At 39.9% G+C, this 27,831-nt stretch overlaps 1 protein-coding gene across 3 annotated transcripts; it reads right to left on the reverse strand.

Annotated features, from left to right (window-relative positions):
• Positions 1-51: 51 nt before the first annotated feature.
• Ino80 (chromatin-remodeling ATPase INO80) lies at positions 52-27,672 on the reverse strand. Of its 3 annotated transcripts, none has more exons than XM_070658026.1 (27): positions 27,465-27,671; positions 26,698-26,859; positions 26,513-26,592; positions 26,224-26,435; positions 25,968-26,141; positions 25,599-25,895; positions 25,361-25,519; positions 25,015-25,184; positions 24,680-24,896; positions 24,508-24,595; positions 24,120-24,411; positions 23,833-24,035; positions 22,830-22,970; positions 22,645-22,760; positions 22,267-22,559; positions 21,882-22,161; positions 21,648-21,800; positions 21,323-21,566; positions 21,026-21,153; positions 20,859-20,953; positions 20,628-20,700; positions 19,905-20,063; positions 19,723-19,825; positions 18,720-18,835; positions 18,192-18,377; positions 17,649-18,012; positions 52-304 (listed from the first exon to the last, which is right to left on the reverse strand). In XM_070658026.1, the coding sequence occupies exons 2-27, from the start codon at positions 26,829-26,831 to the stop codon at positions 285-287; spliced, it is 4,497 nt and encodes a 1,498-aa protein (XP_070514127.1). In that variant the 5' UTR covers positions 26,832-26,859; positions 27,465-27,671; the 3' UTR covers positions 52-284. The 3 variants fall into 3 exon arrangements, with proteins under 3 accessions (XP_070514127.1, XP_070514125.1, XP_070514126.1); XM_070658024.1 differs by lacking the exon at positions 52-304 and adding an exon at positions 12,766-14,364 and having other exon boundaries at positions 27,465-27,672; XM_070658025.1 differs by lacking the exon at positions 52-304 and adding an exon at positions 14,382-14,437.
• Between the last annotated feature and the right edge of the window lie 159 nt (positions 27,673-27,831).

Below are 27,831 nucleotides of genomic sequence, written 5' to 3' on the forward strand. Positions count from 1 at the left end.
CCTCCTCCTCCTCTCAGATGATAAATTGGGGTTGTTACGTAGTCGTTGGGAAGTTAGAGACGCTGGTCACTCTCCTTTCGCGCACAGGTCACTCGCGGAGAAACGCGTCCGAATACCAGAATCACGCGACATTGTACAGTACTCCCGTTTGTATAAAAGTTATGTGACACGAATTTGTCCGCGCTTATACTTAAACGACACTTCCGAGGCAAATAATCTAACTGGCGGCGATGGAATGCGACGAGCTGGCACCGTATACTCCGAGCGTCTGCCGCGCGGTGACCTTATTTGTGTATTTTCACCCCTGCGAAGTTTAACTCGTATAAAGATATTTGCTCACTGAATATTATCATATATTTTGCGTACATATCATGATGTTGTACATAACCGAACATATATTTGTCGACTTAACCAGTCGATTGTAAATCACGCAATAAACTCAATGGAATTAATATAATTTTTAGCGTATACACACAATGTATTTAAATTACATTTAAAGAGACGGCAAGTGTTTCAAGTGCCGTGCGAGATGCACATGTCTATGGTTTATCGTGGAAAATTATATTAAATGTAAAAAGAGTTGTTGCTTTTTTTTTTTTTTTCATGTGGAAGAAAGTACTTGGCGCGCGCTTATGCGTTATCAGTTAATACCGATACCGAACACGCGCGTGTCGTGTTCGAGTTTTATACCGGGAGATGTTTCATATTTACGTAAATGTAAATGCACGCCGCGTATTGTAAATGGATATCGTATGGAATGGCGTAATACGAAATCGATTTGTCAATCGATTCAATAAATCAAATGTACTCGCGTTTCACCGATAATGGCACGTGCCTTATTATTAATTCGCGCTGAAACGCGATACAATCGTTGCCGTCGATGAAACGAAATCTCGGCCGAGCTTCTGCAAACACTCGCTAATTACGAATGTCAGTTTTAATAATTACGCGCGATCGGAGTCGGCTCGCATGCGAGTGACTGATCGGCACGACAATTGTAATTACGTTAATTCGCGGGGAACGTTTGTAATTTTCGACACGACGTCTGTGGGCACCTCGGCCGCGTTTTGCGCCGAACCCGTTCGGGCAGATGCAAAAAATCGATCCCGGGACACTCGACAATTAACGAGCTGATAATTTTCGGGCGCGGCGCGGCCGCTTTCGCCGCCGCCGCGCACAAATCACAGCCGCGAAATCTGTTGGCGCACTTTCGCTCCCGATAATCCTGGTCAAGGATCCGCGCGCGTGCATTTCGGGGTCCGGGCGTTCGTAAACAGGTGCAGCGCGAGTAAGAGAGGAAGGGAAAGGGGGAGGAAAGACACGAAGAAAGACTCAGGGGATGTCGCGCGGGCAAGAAAGAATTTCGGATAAACCGGCGTGATTGGTGCGTCGTGTGGGCAGCTGCTCGTAGCCCCCCTCCCAATTAAAGTAAGTGTTGTGTCGTAACAGGTGTCGCGTGATTATACGAAAACGAGGCAGGACCGGACCAATAAATATCGCTCGCAATATCCTAGCCGATGTATGTACATTGTACACTCACCGTCAGATATAGCGTTCATGGAGCTACGACGGTAGCTAACGTACGTGATCTTGGCGTGGTGTGTGTCGAATCTCACACGAAGCGCGCGCGTAGATGTTCCATGGAGCAGCGGTCACCGAGGACTGAGGGGGAAGTCACGTACGCCAGCCGCCGTCGCCGCTCGTCGCAGCAAATGCCATATCTGCTTTTTAATGTACATATATAACAAATGTGCGCTTACCGCTGAACGCGTCAAGCGCGAGTCATCTCCGATACGCGCTGCTGCACCTGCGAATTTTTTTTTCCTTTTTTTAACGAAATTAATAGTCCAGCAGAACTGCTTGAACGTATCTTTTTAAGACTCGCTCGATTTTATTCGGTTAGTTGGAAAACGTAGTCGGTTGAATTCAGCGTCGTTAAATTCAAGGCTTAAAACTGTCACCGTCAAAGGACGAATTAAAAAGGTTCGATATTATAAAAATGATAACTCGCGGAAGAAGAAAGGGCGGTCCGCGCGAAGTGGTCGTCGTGAAATAAAACTCAAAATGTACAAGTGATAAGGTAACATTTCGAAGAGAAGTGAATAAAAATAAGCGTTAACGAGGCAAGAGTGATATAACGAGCGATAAAAGAAAAAAAAAAGAAAGAAACCCCTCCCCGGAGTAAGATAGATAAATCGCCGCTAAAGTTACGTTTCTCGAGTAACGAGCGAGGGAATCACGGCCTCCACCCTCCTTGCGAAGGAAGCTATAAAATCTTATGGCTCGGGCATGTGCCTCGCACGGGGTACAGGCGTACCACGAGGGGAACAGCAACAACTCGGTCGAGTCGCAGAAACGGAGGGAGACACGCATGCATGCGCGAAGAGTGGTAGCCCTCACGTGGACGGTATCTCTCGTGTGCACACGTGCGTACGCATACAACCATTTTCCACCTACCAACCTACAAACCTACCACCGTACCCTCTATCCGGGGTCCTCTATCCGCCCGAGGCAGGGCGCTATCCTAGCACGGTGGTAGCACGTGCTCAAATCCGAGAGCAGCTGCCCTCGCGAGGACAGGCAGGAAGGATATTCGCTTTCGACTCTCTCTCGCCCTTCCGCTCCTTCCTCCTCGTCACTTCACTTCACTTCCTTCCTATCTTATTCACCTCGGTGATCGAGGATGCTTCCCTCCCTCCCTCTCCTCCCCGACGTTAAAGAAAAGAAAACCGCCGCGGCACGTGGCGGTGGAGATTAAATGTCACAATGAAATAATTGGAAAAGGTCGGGGAATACGTTTAAGTTTCTCGTCGTTTCAAACGCTTGGGACAATTTCCGTGAAAGCTCGCTCGCTACGAAGCTGACCGCCGCTCACGCTCCATTTGCATTTTATGTTTAGTTACGAAGTATTAGTTATGCGCGTGAGTTCTGCTCAAGGCTCTCCTATTCCTTTGCTACGCTAAATATGCAGATTCGAATTACCACGTTTCGAATAAAATGCAATCAATTCTTCACGGTCGCGGGTTAATTAGGGTATTCTGGAATTCAGCTACTTTCTAGGATCACAGGCTCGTTCCTGGCGGAACAAAACTGCTTCTTCTTTTTTTTTTCTCTCTTTCTAAAATTTATAGCGAATTTGAAAGAACAAACTCGAAAAGTTTAACGCTACTCGTTACATAATTAAATAACACCTAAACAAAACGAAATATAATAAACGACTTTCCCTTTTTAAATCAGATTCGCGAGATAAAGGAAATTTTGAATTTTATTCGAGCTTGATTAAATTTTTGCTAATCTGCAATGATCGTGGATTCGCACCTTGCGTAAAAGAAAAGAAGAATCTTCGTAATATTTGCCTTCGAGCCATTCGTAGCGCCAGAAGATGCTTATTACAAGCCTATAAAGCCTTCTCTCGGCAACTGCTCGTGAAAGAAAAAGAAGAAGAGTCGCCGGTAGCCGACCCATTATGCCAAAGAGCTCGTCCAATTTTACGGAGCAAATAATGTTTGAAAAGAGCCACCGTCACTCGCGCTGCTCGTAATAAAAACGACACAGTGATATCATATTAATTAAATCCTATATTCTCTATTCTATCATTATGTCGAGCTCTATATCTCTTTTTCGGTTTCAATTAAAGTATTATTTTTTATATACTTATCGTTATCACAATTGCCTGTATCCAAAGTTTTAAAAAAAGTCGTACCGAATTGCGACGGTGCTCTCACGCGAGGTACAATTATGTGCCTACAGTAATTAATTGATCAAACTCGGCTGCTTTTTGTTACGGTCACGAACTCGTTTCTATCCACTCAGGCCAATAGATTTGTCTCGGGCATAAAAGCAATTCAGGGTAAATGGAGTTCGCTTAAGTTTTAATTAACAAGCGCGGGACGCCAAGTGTTAAGTATCTCGAATTGCATTTATTAAAATTATTGAATTAACTAGGCCCGAGGTCCACGTCAATTTGACGAAACGTAATTTCGTGTCGGGCCACTCCACGCGCTTTCTCTCGGAAATATCAACATCACGCCGGCCAGCGTTTGACTCGCGTCAATTTTTGCGATATTACACCGAGGGGAGTTCAATACGCACTGTGCTAACGAGTGGCGTTGTACCACCAGTGAACATCAGCACTCTATACTCTATATATAGCGAGGCGTGTACCTGCTCGGCACTCTCGAAAAGCTGCGAGGAAAAGCAAAGGAGGGCAGAGCGGAGGTGCGCAGCAGCTGGCCTCACCGCAACATCTGGCGGCATCCGATACGTATATTCGGCATCGCGCCACGCGCCGCTTCCAATTCCCGAAGTCCTTTCTTCTGTTCTCCAGGCCCTCACTTTTCCTCATCGCCGTTTCCCGATTTCCTCCGTCTTGTTAAAACTTTTCCCACCGATTTCCGACTTTCCACCGCGAGGTGCTTCCTCTTCGCGTCCCACGTGAAATGCGAAACCGAACGCAAAATGCCAGTCGACCCGGAAAAAATATCTCGCCCGGGTCATCGTGTTTAATTACCGAGAATTAATTTATCGGTGAATTTTATCAAGTGCGATTTTAATTTTAACGTAATATCGGCTTCTCTTGAAAAAGTAAAAGGACCACTTCTGAAATAGCAGCGACGAGAGAATACGTTTAGTCTCCTCCGGCGAGAAATCTGTTCGTCTTGAACAAACTCAACGCGCGACATCGTGACGGAACCTACATTTTCAAAATTCACTTCCGGTCCCCGTGGTACCTCACGTAGCGAGGGTCTGACAGTGAGCCTCCACTCACGTGACGCTAATATACGTCCGCGTACCTCTATTTTGTGAAATCTCCCGAAGAAATATAGTTACGGGACCGGAAGTGAATCCACGGAACACAGGTTGGGAGACACTGTCTCGTTGCATGAATGCGTGCCCGATCGACGACGCAATCCTCTTTGCTTTCAAAGGCGGGGGACCGTCGTCTCGAGGCCGACGGCAAAAGTGCAAACGAGGCCGGGTGACGTGCCTAATTTTAGCGTCGCGTTCGGTCGCACAATTATTACAAAATTACTCGTTAAACTGTCGATACATAGAAATTGTCTGGTGACGTCTAAACTTTACTTTGGAGGAACGACGTGTAAATGCATTTTTAATTGTCCAGGTAGACTGAGATTACACCGTTACGAACGTCTTGGCGATACTTAATTATTTAATTAAATCTCAGATCAATTAAATAAGCGCTCATCTAAAATTTAGACGAACACAAATGTCGCTACTGAGAAAAAAAATTTTGTTGAACAGCCTAAACCTTTAAACTATAAACCCAGAATTTAATTAATACAACAAAACTATTATTTAACCGAATTAATTGTTCTTCATATCAACCACAATTTGCTTTACTTTATTAAAAATTTTGTTGTGTTGATTAAATCTGAGATAATTAAAGATTTAGTTTATTTAATATAACTTTTGTTCTCAGCGCAGAGTTAGTCGAGATGCGATCCTGATTGTTTATCAGAGTGCGTACGTTGTATCTGATAGCGCTGGGAGGGGGAGGGGGAATGGTTTATCGCGTATGAGAATAGATATTCAAGATTACGTCCGAAGAGGTAAGATTGCGCTTTTTACACGCACAGGCGTGTATCGAGGGGCGGAGGGGGCGAGGCTTTAATTTGTAAGGGCGACGCGCGTTCGGCGGTGAATCGCTAATTTCCGTAACGAAATTCACCTCGGTATTCGCGGAACGATCGGCGTCGAGTATCTGGCATGCTCAGGAAGCAGGAAGGAGAGACGGAGGAAACGGCGATAAAATCGTCCGAGTCGTTGCCCGAAAACGGGCAAGTGGGGAAGCACGAAAGGACTTGGGCGCATCGTTGGAGGATCGTGCACGGAAAGCAAGGTGGAGGTAGTCATTAAACGAGGCCATTAACTCGATTGCCTTATGTCGTTGCACGCGTGAATTAATTTAATCTCTTGAATTGAAATCCCAAAGGGGTCCTCGCGATGATCGATACCGTCGATACCGACGACGTCATCGAACGTGGAGCGTGTCGGAAAATTGTCAACGCCGACGTGATGCGAAAATAGCGACCGAGCTGTTAAACGGTACGATCGACCTACTGGTGTCGCGATTAATTTGCAATTTCCTGAATATAATATCGTTTCAAATCACATTCAAACAACCGGTTTATTTTTAAATTTTCTCCGAAGTAACGTTGTAACACTGGCGACTTGGTACGGCAGGGTGCTATTGATGGATAATAACTATCGACCGTTTGGCGTTATGTTGATAACGAGACGGGTTATCGAACTGGCACGGCGAAGCAACGAGTTTCCACCGCGGGGAGACTATTATTCTCGAATCGCGCGGTACGTGTTTCAGATCACAATGCGGAGGGGGAGGGGGGAAAAGGATAAGGGGGTGCGCACATTCCCATGACAGGAAGACTGAAATTAGGTTCCCCGTCGAGTGCACGGACCGAAAGATAATTCTCTTCCGAGCCACGAAGAGCTTGACAGCGAAGAAATTATTCTTTCGTACGATTCCCCACGCGTACCACTTTCGTTCCTTCCTCCCTCGCTTGACAAACTAAGAAATAGAGAAAGTTCGTCCTTCTGAAATCCGACACGTCATATTTTAAACTTTTATCCAACGTGACTGCGAAGGTCTCAAGAAAATGAATTGTTGCAGTTGACACGAAATCGCAATTTTTGAAAATATTCTAATTAAGATTAAGTAAACCTATCGAATCGACCTGTTAAACGAGTGCTACGATTTTTTGATTAATTAAAATTATATGTATGTACAAAATATATTTATCACCCTGTAAATCAAATTTTATTTATTTAAAATACTATTGTATTTAAATATTACAATTAACGTTTGGAAATACCGTAAAATAATAGGGTGCATAAATTTCGTTCCCCGGATCGGAAAAACTTTCGGTAGAAATTTCTTTCGGCTACAATCGGCTACCGAGGAAGTTGAATTTTTCATTTATATCATCCGGATGTACGGTTGAGACCACCTTCGTGGCATTCCCCTTCGTTCTATATTCATGCCCGCAGTAAGGTAACGAGTTAACATTAAGAAGAAGCTATCAAGACCGAAGACTAAACACACGTTGATCGACCGAGGTATCGACATGAAACGTGTTAATTTACGACGTACACGAATTAATTTTCTCTACAATTTTACGAGTCACAAATTACAAACAGCTAATCGGGAAGGAACCCGAACTCGGAGATGCTTAAAAGCATTTCGTTTTTTCTTTCCTACTCATGTAAGCCGAAATAAATACCGCGATAGCGTAAATTAAAGAAGCTCAGTTAAGGTTCGGAAGCGAGAAATAATATCCTCCTGTCTGGTTCAACCCTGATCCTTCAAATTTCGAAAATTATGAATGAAACGCGATGCTATATCCCGACTAATCTAGCGATGTCCTTGGGCCTTGGCAATACTTCCAGACTGGCTGGCAGCGAAACTGGGAGCGAGACGGTGTAGGTACGCGTAAGGAAGCGTAACGCCTACGTAGAGCCGAGCCTCTGACTCGCGACTTCCGGTCAAGCAGCAGGAAGCACGCTCGGTGCCTCGCCGCCACCGACGCTCGACTTGCCCGACGTCCCCGTCTTTAAACTCGGCTATACCTGAGCGAAGAACTGCAAGCGCGGTGCTCCCAGTTCTCGAGAAACGTACTTACGGTCCTAATATTTATCGGAGATTTTCCAATTTAATAAGAGAATTGAATTAATCTCGTTGCGCATCTCAAACACGTTACCAAATTCACCGAATTACATTGTTAAAATATTTAAAACACCCTTCTTGAAATGTAACGCAATATTTGTCAGTTTATGAACTTCGAAATCGCGCCGCAAGTTGCGCGAGAAAATCTATTCTTGTCTGAACAACGGATTTCGAAACAGTGTAAGATGTATATTTCGAGAAACGGTGACGTAATATTAATTCGTACGCGTACGAACAGCGTCTACTTGAGGAAATAGAGAAAGAGAAAATTTCCAGCGCGCGTTGCTTTAATTTTTTTTTTTTTTTTTTCCACAAAATTTGTATGCGTGTCTCACGATTATGAGCGAGGCCTCAACGCCTTAACGATGCCGTTAATTGACCCATACACAGCTTCTTTTTACGCACAAAACCCGTACATATTTATTCCGCGATCGCAGGAGTGCGTGCATGGCTTAACGATGTCGTTAATTGTCTCGTGACGAGAGCAAGCCAGCGTTTTTTTCTCGCGCAAGTGCGAACGCGCTCAACCTGTTCCGCACATAGAAACACCTAACTGTACACATCTGAATTCGCAAAATCGCAATTTGCCAGCGGCGAATGCCAGGTGTGTTCCGAGCTCTTTCCTCTACGAGTTTTGCAAGCTGCAAAGCTAAAACCGTCGCGCGGACGGAAAACGAAACACGAATCGTCGTTTCTATTCTATCACACCCCACAGATTTATATATATTAGCTTGTAAATATTAGTCATTATTTCTTTTCCACGTGTAATAACCATTTCCCCAAATTTACCCAAATTTAACAAAAGTACTTCTCAGTTACGTGCGTACGGTTCGACCGCCGCCAAAGCAATACAGCAGTCGCGCGAGAATCGCTCGACCGCGCAGTAAAAAAGATGTATTGAATATTTTATGTTTAAAAAAAAAAATTTTTTTAATTAAAAATCAAACACTTTTTTTTTTCAGGAAAAAAAAAATAAAAAAAATGAGAGCATGTCTAATTGTGTAAAGAGTACATGTTAACGCGTATTTAAAATAGTGGATAATTTTCAAAGTGCACGCCGTTCAAGGAAGAAGCCCACATTTGAGTGCATCGTGGGCCCTTCGCTGTGGAGTATACAGAAGGGAACATACGCGAGGTGTGTTTCGCTTCGCTAATTCCCTGCTGTTCGCACGCCGAAATAAAAGCTTTAATTTCGTGGCAACCTGCCACCTAATTGGCATAGACGACAACGTTCTCGGAGAACGTTCGCTCGTTTCGTCCGCTCGCTCGCACGGCCGACTGCCTGCCGATGCGATCGAAGAAAGAGAGAGCCAGGGATACGGCGCGCGATATTAATTCATAATTGCGTAATTATCCGTCTAATTACAATACCGTGCGTGTGTCAAATTAGTCCACCGTCGGGTATCTCGAACGAAACGGTTCCCAAGGACATTGTAATTTCGACAGTCCGATTTACGTACGCGAGAGATAAATGTTCGGAAATTTTCGTAACAGATAAAGATTAAATTTTCCCTTTGCTGGCGAAAAGCTGAAAAAAAATTTCGTAATAATTCACACGCGTTTCGAAGACTATAAGGTGGACTTTGATCTAACTGAAATTCGCAAAGTACAATCGAAATAATTGATACTAATTGGCTAATTGGACATTATTAATGGCTGCTATTTCGCTGAATGCGACCTGTTGATTGTCTGCTGCTAATCAGTCGCGACATTCGACAAACGTGGATAAATCAATCACGGCATAGGTAATAAATTTTTCTCAATTATCGCCTTCTACCTTCCTTCTAAATATAAGTAGATTATTAAAATGTACGAATAAAGCACGAGGAAAATCAGCTTACGCCGTAAAATCTAATTACGTGTCAATTAGCAGCTCTGTTTAAACCCTCCGAAAATATTAATCGAAGATGCGGTGTGGCTGACAGTGACCTTGAAGAAACTCGTTTCGCGATTCGCACCTGCGACTGTCAAGTTCAAGTCACGATTTGTCCTCCGATCGCATATCGATCTCATTGCTGCTCGAGAGTTAATTACCGCACAGATGTACCGGGTAATTTAAAATGACATACGACGTCCCGATATGATCGTCATTCATCATTATAGGCGTCAAGTATCATGTTCGAAGAGGAAGCAAGCGAGGAAAATCAATGAAAAATTATTCCGAAAAAAAAAAAATAATAATTAATAAAAATCCATGCTATATTTTTGATTTACCTATCGCTCACAAACGTACGATTGTACAGGACTGCCATGCAAGACAGCCGGATTAATTAGGCCGGGATTGTCGGGCGCGCGCGAGCGATTAATCGCAAACTTGAAACACCGGCGTGCCTCCTCGCCTTTCGTTCGTTCGCGGCGTATACGAAAGAACGGGAGAAAGAAAGATGTACCGAGATCGCGCCCGGATAAAAGATACGCGTACACCTGAGAGTAGCAGGTGCGACGCAAGGTCTCGGTCCTGCTCTTCTCTCGCGTGACAAGCGCGTGCGACGCGAGAAGATCAGCCGACGCGCAGCTAAATCGTAATCGTGGATCACTCACTTCGAAATAATTAAAACAATTTTTCACTGCTTGAAATTATGAAAAAATTGCTGACCTAAAAACTATCTTAAATAATTGGTGTGACGCGTAAATTAGCTGTTAATTGTCACCGCTTAAAACCGACGCTGATTAGTTCTCTCTCGCTTGGTTTGCTTCACGCCAGGCGAGAGTCAACGTCGGCTGTTAAGTCGGTGATTTTGAGGTTTGATTTAATTTTAATATTTAATTAATATGTCCAGGCAAAGACGGTCTTCGCGACTTTCGAGATCAAGGACGACCTGGTGGAAGTACCGTCTTTGTCTGGATATACTAATTAAATATTACAATTCAATCGAACGAGAGTAACAGATAGATAGGCACGGGAGGTCGGGGACGGAGTGAGAGAGAGCGCGAGCCTACGTGCCACGAGCTAGGTATATTCCCCCACTACTCCCACTCTCGCTTTGTCCTTCTCCAGCGGTCGCGTGAGCACACACGTACTACACACTGCGCAGCAGCCACGTGTGTCCGTGCCGAAAGTGATATTCATTTGCGTATTACGTTCAACGAAAACCACCCGGCACGAGAACTATCGTCTCCTTCCTATTTTCCGTGTGAGGAGAGTACGTGCGATACTCCGTGTGAGGAGAGCACGTGTGATTCTCCGTGTGAGGAGAGCACGTGTCGCAGCCGGTTTGTCGGTCGTTTCGGGAGTTCCGCAAAGTATTCGGGCGTAATTTTTTGACTTTATTCTAAACGCGAATGCCGAACAGGAACGCGTGAAAGTGATGAATAATTTTCTTGATTATAAAATCACGGTCGGGGTGTTCGCGAGTGTCCAGTGCGCGGAAGGATGACTCGACACGTGCCATCTGAGAGGAGGAGGAGGCCCAGGAAGGGTATCCTGCATCAGCGGAGCAACTTTTAGGTGAGAATTAATTCTTTTTTTTTAATTTGTCATTTTATTAATTTGATTTTTATTTATTTTTATTAAAAAATCAAATACTAACGCGTAATTTTTTTTTGTTTAAATATTAACTGTTTTCAGCACATCTACATTAATATTTTCCATTTTATGTTACAGTCACCGGCAGAATTTTACAACTCCGCTGAACTTCATGCAGATTGGTAAGTCAAATAATTCTTTTTTTGTGGTTTGTAATTGGGGACTCTTAAAAAATAGCGTGCGCGTAGCGAGCGCATGGTTTCTTTTAGTAAAAATAAAAATGTGGGGACCGCGATATCGATAAATTCGAATTCTTATCCAATCTTTTATTCAATCACATTTACGAACGTAACCGAATTGTACGAGTTGTACACACGATGATAGACCAATCTCTACATATTACGACCGTAGCAAGGAGAGAAAACGACGAAGTCAATTGTCGTGATAACTTAATTTCGCTCCCTATACACTCGGTATAACTGTCACCCCTATCGCACCTTCTCCTCCGCGCTTCCCAATCTTTTTTTCTCCCGCTGCACTTACCCGGTGCTTTTTGAATGCCATTGAGCGACGGTCCGTCCTTATCCAAGACGGCGACCTTGGCGAGAACCTACAACCTACGGTGTCGATAGTATGCGGGCTGCAATTCTGCCGTAGCACGAAGGTTCATCTTCCATTGAAGTAAAAGCGCTATTCTTTGTTGTCCGTTATTACCTTCGTTTTACTATTGACGGGAAAAATCAACGACGCGAGTCAAATCCTTATCACCCGTTTATTGCAAAACGATGTAGAACGATAATTACTTCCTAAATGTATAATGATATATCTCAAGACCGCGTTTCGAGATAAATCAAATAAATTGCCCTGGCAAATCACGAGGCCGCGATAGTCATCCGCTGATGTAATTAAATTAATTAAATTGATCTGAAATAATATACGCAACAAACTCGCGCCGCGAGCGTCCTAACCGTAACTTTTGGAGGAATTTAACGGCAACAGTTGGAAACCAACGAACTCCTAACCGACTTACGACAGGAAAGGGATATTCGCTAATTAATTCCAAAAATGCGCTACGCATGGGATTCTCGCAGTTCGCGCGATCAGATAAAAAGAATCACGAGGCACGAAAGATTCCTCGCGCTCGGTTTGATTCCAATCACGCAGATGATGACGCTGCTCCACCGACAGCTGCATACTCGCACCACTAACCGGCACATTCAGCTTTCGGACGCCGCCTTGTTGATCAGTCATTAACGTAAAGAACACTCGCGTTCTTCTCGCTACATTTCGCTGGGCGCCGTTTGCACGTTTCTCAAAAAATTCAAAGCAGCGGAAAATACAAGATTGCGGTAGAGAGAAAGGAATTACATCATTAAATTTTGTATTTCATATTTACATACATTTTCTTATCCACGAAAAACGAACGAACAATTCAATTTTCAATTGAATTGTGGACTTTTACTGTTACCTTGTAATTCGAAGCTGAGTCGTTAATATACTTAAAAGAAAATATTAGCACTCACTCCAATTTTTATTAAGAGAAAGAAGAGTTGTAGTCAGCTAAAACGTTCGTCGACAGAAAGTGATGTGAGAGAATCGGGAGGGTTTTTTTTTCTTTTTTTTTTTTTTACATATTTAATTTTCCCGTAAACTTGGCGACTGTTCGTGAAGATGAAATTTTCGTCTATTTATTGCTAATATAAATACTATTCTTTTACAAATTGAATTGGCCTAACGACGTCCCGTAACATGCATAAAAAATATCGGCTAGCCGAGTCTAGTGACGGAATAATGCTATTGTTAATGAACAATGTACAAAGATGCCGAAAGAGCGACCGATTAAAAAAAAAAAAAGACAGAGAAGGAAAGATACAAAATTACCTTCCTGTCCCTTTTTTTCTTTTCCTTCGTCGACGTATTCGCCGAGTATCCGATCTGTCGATGATCATCGTCAGAAATCTCGCGACGACACGTCGTGTCAATTATCTAATCTAAATGTACATTTAGAATTAAAAACGAGAGCTACACTTGTACCACGTACGTAGAACCGAATTGCCTGATTAATAATAGAAATCGACCCCTTTCACTCCCGCAGAGGGCTTCGCAAGAATATTTTTTTATTCAATCGAAGAGCAAGATCCGAACTGTTGTAAAACCGCGAAAACGAATATAAAAGATTCAAAGGCAAGCATCGAGTTAAGTACCTAACTGACATTGATGACTATCTTCTAACGTCTGATGATGTTGTTTCGCTGCATTTCTTACGTCGTAACTAAAATAAATATAACTATGCAATATAATCGCGACTGTAACAGTGCCTAGATATTGTCAATCGCTGCCTCCTTTCGCGTATAATAATACACTTGCACAGATAACACAATTTAAGGTGAAAGAAAAGGGAGAGGGACGAGAGGATCTAACGTTTATCAGAACTGCACGATTGAGTCACACATGCAGAAACATCACTGGCGACAGTTAAACTCCCACGAGACACAATAAATATATACGATATTTTTATCAAGTCCGAAATTTCGAAAAATAAACCGTGAGCCACGAGAATATATTTTCACTACTCCATTAATTCGCTTATCGATTATTCCGGATACCGATACCTCAGTACCTTGCGGAAAGAGAAAACACAGAGCTGTCTCACCAGCATCGCGCAATTGAGCGTTGTTTCACCAGAAACTACTCGAGACCAAGTTCGTTCATCTCCCGGAAAACTACGATGAACCCGTGCGCGGTTGCTGTTGGGTATAAAACCCGAAAGGTCGGGATTCTGTCAACGATGACGACGGCGACGATGACAACGAAGATAACAGCGGTATTGAATTCGCGGATCCGATCGCGGTAGACGATGATGACGACATCGACGACGACGACGAAATGCCGGGACGTTTCTGCGACGACGACGACGACGACGACGCTTTCTGCTGACCGACACCCGCGATCGTTTGATGAGACCTGATAGGCACCGGCAGCGGTCGCTGAATTTTCTTGCCGTGATGGTGACTGGGGGTGCGATAACCTTGATGTCCAGGCCCAGTCGGTCGTAATCGTGGTCTACCTGGTCCCCGACGGATCCCCGCGATACCGCTGCGTCCCGATAAAGGTATCAAAGTGCCCACTGGTCCCAGTGGACCCACCGTACTGGGACCATCTCCGTCCGCAGGATCGGAAGTCGTCGGTGTCCCTAAGACATAAAAGAGTACGTCCCCTTCCGTTCTATGATGCTAGGAATTCCACCGCTGTGGCTGAACTTCGGCCTAATCGTCAATAAAATACCCCGTTTGTCACGAAAATGATAAAATTGTACTTAGCCTATATATATAAATATATATTTTTTTTTAATATAAAAAAAAAAAAAAAATATAACAAATACGAATACGACTAAGCAAATGCATGAACACCACGATGCACGAGTTTCACGTCGACTGGTTGAACCAGTTAATCGATTGTCCGCCGGTTATTCTGGCAAAAAGCTACAGATGAGAGAAAATATGTTTAAGGCTCGCGGACCGCGAAGTGTTAATCAGCTGGCGGAGGAGCGAAACACCCAAATTATCACCCGTGAGTTAAATACCATGGGAAAAAGTACCAATTATACACGCCTGTACAACATCTTGCACAATTAACAAATATTCCCGCGAAGAAACAGATCGAAAATTCCCACGAGAAGCAAAGAGTATGCTTCTTAGAAGCGTAGAATAGGTGTATCTAACACTCGAGGTTCCTACGAATTTTGAATAACCAGGGGCAGTGCGATGCTCAAATACACGTTATTTGAGCATCGTGAGAGAATGTCATTGTTGCGTTCTTCGACGCTGCGCGTTAAAATACACAACAACATAAACTTGGAAAAAGTTCTACGAAATATTCCAACTCGTGATTTTCTTGAGGCGATCAAGTTCTTTAGGAGAAACGACCCGAAGAGGTTTTTCCCAGGAGAGCGCGATGTATGCGAAAATCGGTGCTCATCTTAAACGTGAATGTCTCGTATTTGGCCCCCTTCGTCTTTATCCTGCCGCGGCGCCGTCTCGTCGGCATTCCGCGTCACGTACCGAATCGCTCAAAAAGCGGTTCCTCTTCAGCCACTGTAGTCTAAGAGGACACTTAACGAAATAGATAAAGGATGGTAAACGCGAAAACGCGCGTCTATCCTCTACAAAGCCGTCGAGACTCACACTCCCGCTAGTGATAATGCGCTCTGAAAATTCTACGTGTGAATCGGATTTAACTGGAAAGAGAAGCGAGTCCAAAAGACGCCTCGAGTTTAAGATAATAATCTTCCAATATCACAAATATATAAAAATATTACGATATTTCGATTGTCAAACTAGAAAATAATACGTTGCGTTATAGAAAGTTAAAGATACCGGCTCACAGTTTCATTTTTTATATTTAAAACCAAAAAAAAAAAAATTAATTAATATTAATAATTATAACTGTAGAGAACTATTAACAGGACTGATAACAACGGTAATATAATCGTTCAAAAATGTTTCCGCGTGGCGATATGAAAATATGTTATTCGAGAAGATGCGGAGTCGACAGACGAGATGACACAGTAAGGTACGGTAAGGCACGGCACGAATCGACAACATTCAACCCCTTGTAAAGTCCGTATAATTCTCCCTACTTTATAGGCCGTCTCCTTTCTTTTTTATTTGACTTCGCGAAACGACAAGAAAAATTAGAAGTCGCGATTATGCAACCGAAATGTATGTAAATGATAATCAATCTAAAAAGCAAAAAAAAACTCTGGATAGTACACGACAATTTAAGTGTTTCAATGTGTAAATAAATTAGTGCTAATTTACTATATTCAAAAAAAAATAATAATAATAAAAAAATAAAGCAAGATGGTGATCGCATTCGCAGAGACGATTGAGCTGATATTAATTGTCTTAGTCCAGTTACTCACATTAATCACGGACAACGATTTATCGGTTAAAATAAGCGGGGTGTAGCTTATAATTAACAAGGATAATATTGAATGCATGCCAGTGAGAGCTCGGGACATTGACAGCTGGATCAAGCGCGCGCTGCATCTCGATAAGGAGATAACTAATGGAGAAAAGGACGAAGGAGAGGTAGGAAAGACGCGTAAAAAAAGTGATGACGAAAAAGAAGATGAGGAGAACGATGACGACAAAGACAAGAAAAAAGAATGAACGAAAACAGGTAAGAAAGAAAAGGAAAGAAAGAGAGAGTATGCGAGTTCCAAAAACCTAAGAAGAGCATCGATCGCAGCTGTCGCCTTCGCTCCGCACCTGCTATTGTCCGCCTCGTCTTCCAGTCGACGACAAGTGAGAGAGACCGACCCCTTTTCTTTCGTATGTACACGTAGCACGAGACGGAATGTGTTAACACTTGCTTGTGCGTGCACGCACGCACGCACGTATTTACATGTATGATGTTTACCGCGTGTCCACGGTCCACGTGGCGTTGCGTGAGGTCGTCTTATCGGACACACGCTCCGTATTCCTTTCTCTCTCTCGGTCTCTCTCCTTAATTAACGCGAGAACGATAAGCACGTAATGACGTTTGTACAATGTTCCTATGAGCACGATGTTGAAACAATCATATAATTAGAGGCAAACACGTTTGAGAATAATTCTATTGCTTGATAATAAAATAACAGCTTTGAAAAATATATCAGTAGCCGTTTCCACGCAATGTTAAAACATTAATTTAGAGTCTGATATCTATTCAACTGTTCAAAGGCGTATTTTTGATGACTGGCAGATTTCTAGAACACCCCCTATCACCTTCCCCCCCTGCGTCACAATGCACTTGCGTCGCGCAACAAATGTTTCAGCTAAGCTTGCCCCATAGGACTAAGCCCCGGGATTCGTAGCTTACAAAACGAGTCGCAGAATGAGTCATGAGAAAAAGAGGGGGTGGCAAATGTCTCTAAGGGTGCCCCGTGGAGGAGCGCCAACTGTTACCCCCTCGATATTTGTGGGTGCACATGTGCTCGCGAGGGAATTTTAACATCAGTTGACGATGGGGTCGCGATGAACCCATGGGCGTTCTTCTCGCGAGCCACAAAGTCCCCTGAGAACCTGGGCAAGTGCCCGGGCGAAAGATAACATTAAGGGTGTAAAAAGAGGGGCGGCGGCGAGATCTCCGTACGAAAAAGTCCGCCCGGGTTAATGGTATCGATTGCAACGAGGTAGCATTTGCAAAAAAAAATTATTTCTCTCGCAAACGGGTCTTTTTCGCGACGTCTTTTTGTTTTTACTGTCAAAACGATATTAGTTGCGAACGTTAATTAAAAATTAAATTAAACTGTTACTTGTGCAAAATCACGCATAATCATTAAAAAGAAAATAAGTATTTATCGCGCTAAAATAATTTATGGCGAAAAATAATTCTTATTATCTACGTAATACTTGTTGAGAACATTTCTATCTAAATTTTCGCCAATAAATGCAATAAAAGTATAGCGTAGTTACTCAAAAAAGTACTTACAGTGCCGCAACACCTCATTAGAGCTTCCACCGCCGTCGATCGATGATATCGTTGTCGACGGTGATTCGTTGGCCATATTCGAACCTTTTAGCGATGGATGCATCAAAAGTAGTCCTCTTCCTTTGCCACCAATCGGCCCACCTCTGCGAGAACCTCGTGGTCGACCGCGTTTGCTCGTGCCGCGTACGGATTGTCTTATTCGAGCGTTTCCACTCACACCAAAGGCGAAATGGTGTCCAAGTCGTGCGATCTTAGCTGGAGATTCCCCGAGCTGATGAAGACTGCCTCGGGAATGGATATGAGGATCGGTACCGGAAACCGGACCGTCCACATCGACCACAAGTCCCTCATTACTCGTTTCATCCTACAGGTAAAAATCAAAGTATCGAAATATTAATATCTAGGATCATGTAACCCTATCACATAAACAGATATAAAACAAGTGAAACAAAAAGAATATTAAAAAAAAAATATATATATATATATTTGTGTAAAATGTATGAAAAGTAAAAAATTTTTAATATTATTTTATTTTCAACGTACCTCTGACTTGGCCGGACTGGTTGGAGTGCTATAATTATCTGTATTATCTAACTGTTGTTGATGATGATTGTTCTGATGCTGTGACTGAATCGGATTGACCGGTTTAGGCTCATTAAGATTAGCGTAAACGGCATCGTTGTTTTTGTCGCCATTAGCATCTGCCTGACACGATTTCTTTGCTTCGTTCTAAAAATTAAGGTCACAATAAAAAATATAATCGAGACTATAATCGATATTCGAATGTTAAATAATACATTTCAGTTCGCCTGCAACAAAGAGTTGAATATTTTCAAATAACTTAACGAGCAATTATCAAGTTAACAAGTCCAATTAATTATTAAACAAAAATAATGACAAGTTCCAGTGAGTTAAACTGTGAGCCGGCAAAATAAATATTAAATAAACGAAAAAAGAAAAGGTAGGAAAGAGAAAGTGATGGTTAGAAACGACGACGAAAATAAAAAGAAAAAGGTTAAAAAGAATCTTTGCGACACGACCGATAGCGGTGTATAAGGGCGTCGGGCTCACCTTGACCGGAAGCGCGGTTAACTTCCTCTTCCGGTCCCTCTCCTTGTGCTGTAGGTTAGACTCGAGGCGAGCCTCCTCCGCTCGCTGTTGCTTTCTCTCCTCGCTTCGTTGGCTGTCTGAAATATACGAACGTACAAGCTTGTAACTGAAAGGCAAATATGGCTTTTACTGCGACGACGACGGCTAGCATTACGTGACGCCTAGCGTGGTGTGCGTCGAGTCTCACACGAAGTACGAAGTGCGTAGTGCGTGTGCCGCGGAGCACCGACCATCAAGGACTCCGAGGAGATCGGGAGGATGGGGGAAGTCACGTACGCTAGCCGCCGTCGTCGCGGCAAACGTTATATCTGCCTTTCAGTGTACGCACTATAGGCAGAGGACGCAACGCGTCCGACACGGCAGCGTTCGTTACTCCGTTTCTTATTATTCCTTATTAGGCCATTAGCATAAGCTAACGAGTGTAGTGTAATCGTGGCCACTTCGAACGCCCTCGTTTCGCCCCTCGGCTCATTTTCGAACGCGCTTGTTTAGACACACGCATCCGGTCACGCCGATGCGATAGAATGGTCAATAGTGACGAGAAATAAAAATTTAACTATGCCAGTGACTTACCAACGAATTATATTCTCCTTTCTAGATGCAGATCTTAGGACCGGCTTCACGAACGCGAGTTAAATTAATCGGACGGTTAACTTACAGGGCTGCAACTGCTGAACATGAAACTGATGTCAAAAAGCCATCATTTTTTATTAAATATCAGTTGCAACTCTGAAAGTTAACCGACCAATTAAATTAACTTGCAATATTGGCGCGTTAGTCGAATCAAGCTTTAATTCATAGATTTTAATCGTCGATTTTGATTGTAGATTTTTATTTCGAAGGATTTTAAATTTATTTAATTTAGCGACTTGTATATTTTTCAATTTACACTTTAATTAATTGCAGCAAAATAAAGGTACTATAGGTTAATAATATAAAGTAATAATGTCGATAAAATACTTACATTTTGCTTCGATTTCTTCGTCATCCAGAAGCAGTGATACGACTTCTTTGGGTTTTAAAGTATCGGGTTTGAAATTTCCGCCGCTTATAACCATACGTTGAATCTGAAATAAAAACGATTTCTCTGTGCACATATTTTTCAGCTAATGTTAGCATCTGGGCGTAGTAATGGATAAAACGGACCTCGCTCTTTTCGCGCGCTCTTTGCAAAATTCGTTCTTCGATGGTTCCTTTGCATATTAATCGGTAGACCGTGACTTGCTTAGTCTGCCCCAGTCTGTGGGCACGATCCATAGCTTGTTGGTCTACAGTAGGGTTCCAATCACTATCATAAAATATCACCTGCAAATAAGCACCGTTAATTGCAACTGCGTCCATTAAAAAAAACCGTAATACGTAGCTACCGGTGCATGAAATAACGCGGATTATCGCGATACCTTTTTTCACAAAATGTATGCTATTGCAAATTTTTTTTTAACGTTGCAAAACGAAATGTAATTAATATATACAAAATAAATATCTCACAATTTCTGCATTTTCTAGTAATACTATCGGAAGAAATGTATATTAAATGCATGTAACGTCGCGAAAGGAATAACAGATTTGTTAAATCGATGATAGAAGATTGGACGTTATTGACAATCTCGCAATATCTGTGTGCACGGAAAAAGTATGACGTATCTTACAGACAATTGCTCTCTGCTTTTTCTTTTATTACAATACGTAGAAAATATATTTTAAATACAGCATGTATAAAATTAGTGATAAAAATAATTTAATTCCATAAAATAATAATTTTAACAAAACTTTATGCTTTATAGATTTGTTTGTATGTAATCAAATGAATTAATCAAAAATTAAAATAACGAATAAATGAATATATAAGTAAAACACAAAATTACTCACCGTATCTGCTGCAGTGAGATTGATTCCGAGGCCACCAGCTCTAGTACTGAGAAGAAAGACGAATATGTCTGCTCTGAAACACGAAAGAGTTACGCATATACAATCAAATCAAAGAATAAAGATAAAATCTTCTAATTAAATACATAATTGTAAAGTTTGAACGGTTTAAATCAGCCATTCTTTTTATTCTTAAAACTTTACAACAAGTTATAAATAAAATTAAGTAGTTACCTCTTTTGAAAGTCTGCTACCATGTCACGACGATCTGAGATCTTTGACGAGCCATCTAATCTCATAAATGTGTGTTTTCTATGATACATATATTCCTACGAAAAATACATTTTCCGTAATAAAACAATTATTTGTTTTCAGATACAGTAAGTAAATGAAAAATATACCTCTAGTAAATCAATCATTTTTGTCATTTGAGAGTAAATCAATACCCTATGACCCTGTTCTTTTAAACGTCGTAAAAGGCTATCCAGTACAGAAAGTTTGCCAGCGTCTGTCACTAATGTTTGTTTATCTAAAATTATTTATATGTAACATTTATTAATTAACAGAATCATACTTTATTAATATAACTTAGACAGAATAATAACTTAATTAATAATATTACGCCCAAAATTGGCGGCTCGCGCGCGAGGATCTCGCAAAAAAAAAAACAATATATTTTATTATAATTTTAAATGTACCTGGTACAATAATATGTGACCATCCATTAATAGGAGCACACGCTGATAATCCACCCCGCGGTTGATAACAAAATGTTGACATTGTCTGGCCGACACGAATGCTCGTCTTTTCTTCAGAAAGCGCTCGTTCACACCCGAGCCAAAGTAACCTTTGTCCAAACGGACCACCGCATTCTTCATGCCTCTTCCAGGCACAGGCTGCAGAACTGTTGCTGACGTATAGTTTTCGCGGACTAGCTTGAACCTAGAATTATAAATTACAAATTGAACAAATTATCCATGAATAATCATTAATTTTATTGTTACAAATTAGAACTGCATTAACCTTGGGATTGTTATCACAAATAAAAGCAGGAATCGTTGTCTGTTGGCAATATCGTGTCATAGGTTGCCGCGGATGATGGTGATGTTCAGGAAGCAGAGCTAATTTCGAATCTTCCGTTTGTTCGATTTTACCGGTAGGTAATATTCTTTGTAACTAAAAATTAAAACATATTTTATAATTTTCTGCAAGCTTTTAATGTTTTAACTACCAGTTTCATATCAAATATATAATTACCTTTAACAGTTGATTAGCTTTTTTACTACTACGTAGAATTCTGTGCGCGACAGTTTCTGGCATCGAATGTATCATATGATTGGTATGAGTGTAGAAAGCCTCACCCTCGGTTATCTTGGTAGTAAAAACCAAATCTTGCAACGTAGTTGATAAAGCGTCAAATTTTCTAGGCAAATAAAATAACTGGCTTGTAGGTGTTCTCGATTTGTTGTCAACACGCCAATTTTCCCAGTATTGTACCATTCTTAATTTTCTTTCCATCAACGTTATCAAACATAACCTGCAGGTATAAATATATTAATTGTTAGTAACAATTTAAATTATAAAATGAAAATAAAACAATGTAAATATCAATTAATCCTTTAATATACTCGATATTGCGTACCTGAATAAAGTACCAGCGATGAACATTTTGTTTATTTCCATCGGAGATAGATTAATAAATCGACTAAATGAAAATGTATTTTCGCACAAATCTTCGTTGCAATGAAGAACGCGATGAATATATTCCGCGGCAAATATAAAAAATCTATTATACAGCAAATGATCTTTAGATGGTAATGTTAGATGCAAGAGTCCTTCATTGTATTGCAGAGCAGGCATATTATAACATTCGGTATTCATAAAAAACGGTGATTTAGCATCTCTACGTTCAAAAAGTTCTGGATGATTGCAAACCTGTAATCATTTTTTAAATATACATCAAAATTATGATAAATTTCTTATCGTAATAAATCATTAATAAGAATAGGAATAACACTACCTTCCGGAACTGCATGACTAGATTCATTAAATTGGAAGTAAAGTTTTTATCGTTAGATGCAGTGTCTCCTCCTGTATAATGCAATAAATCCTCTATTCGAATTTTTTTCTTCAATGCTGTAAATAAGACGAATGTATTAAATTCTATAAAAATTTAATATATATTTAAAAATGCAATTAAAATACCTGAGTAAAGAAGCTTCTGACGAGTCGTGAGCGGACAATATACCATCACTTCAATCTTATCAGATAATTCATTTTCCACATCTTTCTTTATTCTTCGTAACATAAAAGGCTTCAGGATCATGTGAAGCCGTGATAAGTGTTCTGTAACAAGTATAAAGTTTATAATGCATATATTTTATTACTACCACACATTAATGAGCGCACCCAATATCGAATTGATGTCGTATATATTACAGTTTTTTTTCACGTAAAAAAAGCAAGCTAAAATGACGCGCGCATAATGCGCCCAGTGAAAAATAAACTTCGATATGATGTCAAGCGCGTTCAGTGGCAAAAACTGCTTTGCAACTGTTAAAAAAAATTGTGAATCCGCTTGGCGTGTGTTTTAGATTCGACCAAAATTAAAAGCACACGTCAATTAAATTCGCAATCTTTTCAACAGCTGTAAAGCAGTTTTTGCCATTAAACGCACTCGACATCGTACCGAAGTTAATTTCTTACTGTGCGCGTTTCGTGTGCGCCATTTTAGCTTGCATCTTTTACGTGAAAGAAAACTGATTTACGTTTGATAAGTTTCAACAACGAACTACGAGTGCATCTTACGCGGTGCTTTGTTGGAATTATAATTAAGAAGGAAAGTGAATTTCGCTGCAACTAAAAAAATCCGAAGGTGGTCGACGTCCGTTGCTGAATTTGCCGGGACGACTGTGATGGCTCGTGGCGGAGTTTCGAGAAAATCCGCTACGAACCACCACCGTCAAATTGAAATAGCGATATATCAACTGGCGGGAAGTCAAAATACATTTACATATTATAAATATCCATCAGTTACACATTAGTGACAGTAATTAAATTAAAATTTATAAAATAAAAATTAAACTAATATTTATTCTTGCAACACAAAGTAAACCAAAGCAATAATAAAATCGCTACATCTTTTTAAATAGGGTATAAAATGTAATTTCTTATTATTTAATATTACAGTTTATATAAAAGTACTCACTTTCATCTATTCCCGTTTTATTCTCTGCGTGACTTTCGATATCTTTGGAGAACCATTCGTTAAATTCATCGTGTGAATCAAACAATGTAGGCATAATAAAATGTAGTAACGCCCATAATTCTGCCATACTATTTTGTATAGGAGTACCACTGAGCAATAATCTATTACGACAACTAAACCCCAATAATAACTTCCATCTCATACTGTTAAAACAATTAAAATACGTTAATTAAAAAGAGCTATTATAAAATTATTATAAAACAAGAATAAAACATAAAATGATATACCTGCTTGTACTTTTTATAGCTTGTGCTTCATCCAAGATCATGTATTGCCATTTTATTCTATTAAAATATTTATAATCCGTAATTACTAATTGATAACTTGTGATTACTACGTGGAAAGAAGCTTCCTTTGTGTGCAAATCTTTAGTATCCCAAAATTGTCTGAGTATTTTACGTTCTTGAGGATTACCCCAATACGGAACTACTTTAAATATTGGCACAAATCTTGCCATTTCCTGTTGCCAGTTATGTAACGTTGAAGCTGGTGATATAATTAAGAATGGTCCCCAAACAGCTGAAATTAATGGCCAGTTGTATATTCAATATCGAATTAATTTTTGCAAAAAATATTAAATTTTAATAATCAAATGTAATTACTGCAGATACTTACAATATCTTTCGGCAACGTGACATAAAAATGCTATAGATTGTACAGTTTTTCCTAAACCCATTTCATCAGCCAATATTCCACTAATACCCTGAAAACAATTAACATATTTTCGTAAAGAAAAATATATCTTCTAAAAATGACACATTTTAAAATCGTATATGTAGTTACAAACCTGATCATATAAATTTGCCAACCAATTCATCCCTTTTAATTGATAACCCTTCAGATTTCCTTTGAAAATTGAAGGTTGTGGATGCTCTAGATTTTCGGGCGTATCGCTAAGACGTAACTCTTGAGATGCAGCAGCTGTATCGAATTGTTTAGTCCTGGCTTTTTCATTGTTAAATGCTTCAGTAGCATTTCTTTTTGCTTTTTGTTTCATGTTATCACTATACATTTAATAATTATATATTATTACAATTTTATTAATTATATACAGCAATCATTAAACCAATTAGTTTTTAAAAGTACACACTAAATTATATATTATATGTTTAATTCAAGTACCTATCATAATCGTCGATACCAATAAGCCTAGGATTTTTTTCTTCATCTAATTGATTGAGAATTCTTAATTGTTCTTCTGCTGATGCTTTATCTATTTTTCGTGACATAAAATGAGCGTACAATTCTGTTTGAGTAATAAGAAAATTTAATTTCCTTTGCTGACGTTTTGCCTAAAATAAAATCAATATAAAAACATTTTTTTTAATTAAAACATATACTTTTTTAATATAACATTACAGAACACGCACTTTGCGCGCGTTATTTATTCTTACTTCTTTTACATTAAAGAAAACTGTTATATTTAATAACTTTCAATAGTAACAATATATAAATAATATTTTCTTACTTCAATCAGTTCTACATCCATTTTACGTTGTTCTTCGGCTTCTTTTTCTAATCGTCTTCGAGTTTCCCGTTCAACTCGATCATAACGCTTCCAATAAGATTGCATTTCTCTTGTTAAACGTTTAGCTCGCCAGATGGTTTCTTTCATATTTTTTTGTGACTAAATTACATAAATATAAATAATAAATACAGTTTGTAATTTTAATTCAAGTGCAATTCAAATATTAAATTATACTCACTTGCATAGCTTTCTGCCTCCAATATTTCATACAATGCTGCGCTACTTTCTTACAACTTATTAGCATTTCTTTGTGATTATTGGTTTTAGCCCTTTGTACTTTTCCTAATTCTTTTTTAGACATCATTACCCATATTTTTTTTCTTCTCATTGTCATCACTTCAACACTTTTAGTATTATGTTTTTTCCTTCCTCTACCTCGAGGTTGATGACGCATTATAGCTTCTAATTCCGATTCATCTAACTCTTCCCCTCTGGAAATTGATTTATCCCATTCTCCTTCAAGATATTCTCCTTTCTAAAAATACAAATTTTAATTAATAAAAAATACAAACTGCAAATGTCAATATAAAATTTGTTTAGTACTTACGCGATATTCTTGAGATGCAGCGTGACGATTAATTTTTTCTTTCTTGATCTTCATGATTTTTTTATCCGGTTTCTTTTCTTTCTTCTTTTTATTTCCCACGATCAATTTTTGATGTTCTAAAAATCTATCATAATTTGACAACAAACCTGCACTATAATATTGATATTGTATATTCTGAAAATAACATTTTTTAATAGTTTAAGTCATTATAACAACATTTGGATTGCTAAACATGTTTAATTATCATCGTTCTTACTTCTGGTTTCTGATAAAAACGACCTTGATATTTTTTTCGTAGTATGTGAAACTTTAGCATCTCCTGAAAATCTTCTTCTGTGATTTGGCTGTCTGTATCAGAACCTGATGTGGAACTGTCAGAAGAATCACTTAAAAGAATATCTTGCAACCAACGCCTTTCTTCTCCTACTGTAGACATATTATACAGCCTGAGTTTATTAATCCTGGCTTCTAAAAAAGCAATAAATATATAACAGAATATAACTCAAACTATTTCAATAAAATAAAAATTAATAATTTATATTAACCTTCTTTTCGAGTGGGTACATTATCAAGATAAGCATCTGAGCCATCAGAAGATTCTGATGAGACAGACTTGTCATCCTCACTGAAAAATTAAAAATATTATTATACATAAATTTATATTATATTATATATTATACATAAATAAAATCATGACATATCACTAATGTACTAATAAATATATTAATACCTAGCTTGTTCTTGAAAGAGATCATTGATCTGTTTCAAGAAAGGTTGTACATTCAGACTGCGTTCCAATCTCTGTAGATGCAAGGGTGCAGCCATCTCAGCTTCCAACTTCATTGTGTCTTCTCTATCAGACATTACCTATCTATAAGAGAAACCTCACAATCTGTAACAATATACAAGTAATGACTAAAAAAACCAAATCTTAATAATTTAAAGAAAAAAGCAATTTTATTTACATTAAACTACCAATGTATAATCTATATACTTTATAGTATGCAAAAATAAGCTTTCCAACAATACTATTAAACTAAAAATACTAATCAAGTACACAAACATCAAACATATATAACAACAAAATGTACACATTTAATTTAACAACGTAATGCAAGGGTTCCCTTCCAAAATATGTAAACTATTGTAAAAATTATAAAAAAAACGTTGTAAGCCTTGCTGAAAATAAAGAAAAATGGGCGTTACATGGTATATATAAAAGAATATCGGTGCAAGTCTACGAGGACGTAAAAAAATAAACGTGCATATCCCTGATAGACGCAAACACCCGGAGGACGCTTCCCAGCTGCGCTGCCGACGTGCTTCAGGAAATTATCGCGCTTTTAGCTGTGGATGACGGATATTACGGTCGTGGAACTGGCATGCGGGATCGTGCACGGCCAATTTCATTATATAAGGCGAGTGACACGTTGTATCGGGTGGATAGTGCGCGGTTACAATTCAACTTAAATATCTCGTGAATGGTTTTGCTTTCACCTTATGTTTTGGTTATACGCGGCCCAGCTTATTTCGCACGCGCAACAGAGCCTACTGCTGGGGTGCGATTTCCTCTATTCACAGCGAAATCAGATACATCGGCCGGAGAGGAATACATGGTAGAAGGAAGCCTAGAGAACGCAGACATTTGGCGTGCCATTAAAGCGGGGCAGGGATAGGGCATATTGCTCGCCACCATTTTTGTTTTCGGCAGATCTCGCGAGCTCTCTGTTGGGATAGGCGAGAACTACGTAAATTACTCGACGAGTTTTGGAACACGTGTTCTGAAACCCACAGAAAAATGTTCGTATTTCGCGTTTATTCCAATAGATGGCTTGCGTGTCCTTTTTTTGCTTTATTTATTCGA

This window comes from Cardiocondyla obscurior, linkage group LG06, assembly GCF_019399895.1.
Source record: "Cardiocondyla obscurior isolate alpha-2009 linkage group LG06, Cobs3.1, whole genome shotgun sequence".
NCBI lineage: Eukaryota > Metazoa > Arthropoda > Insecta > Hymenoptera > Formicidae > Cardiocondyla > Cardiocondyla obscurior.

Coding starts and splice junctions, on each gene's coding strand:
- Ino80 (XM_070658024.1), bottom strand. CDS start 26,831: ATGTCTGATAGAGAAGACACAATGAAGTTGGAAGCTGAGATGGCTGCA. Junction 26,142..26,223: donor GTTTTTATCAGAAACCAGAA/GTAAGAACGATG, acceptor TGTTATTTTCAG/AATATACAATATCAATATTA. Junction 25,185..25,360: donor TGGATGTAGAACTGATTGAA/GTAAGAAAATAT, acceptor ATTTTATTTTAG/GCAAAACGTCAGCAAAGGAA.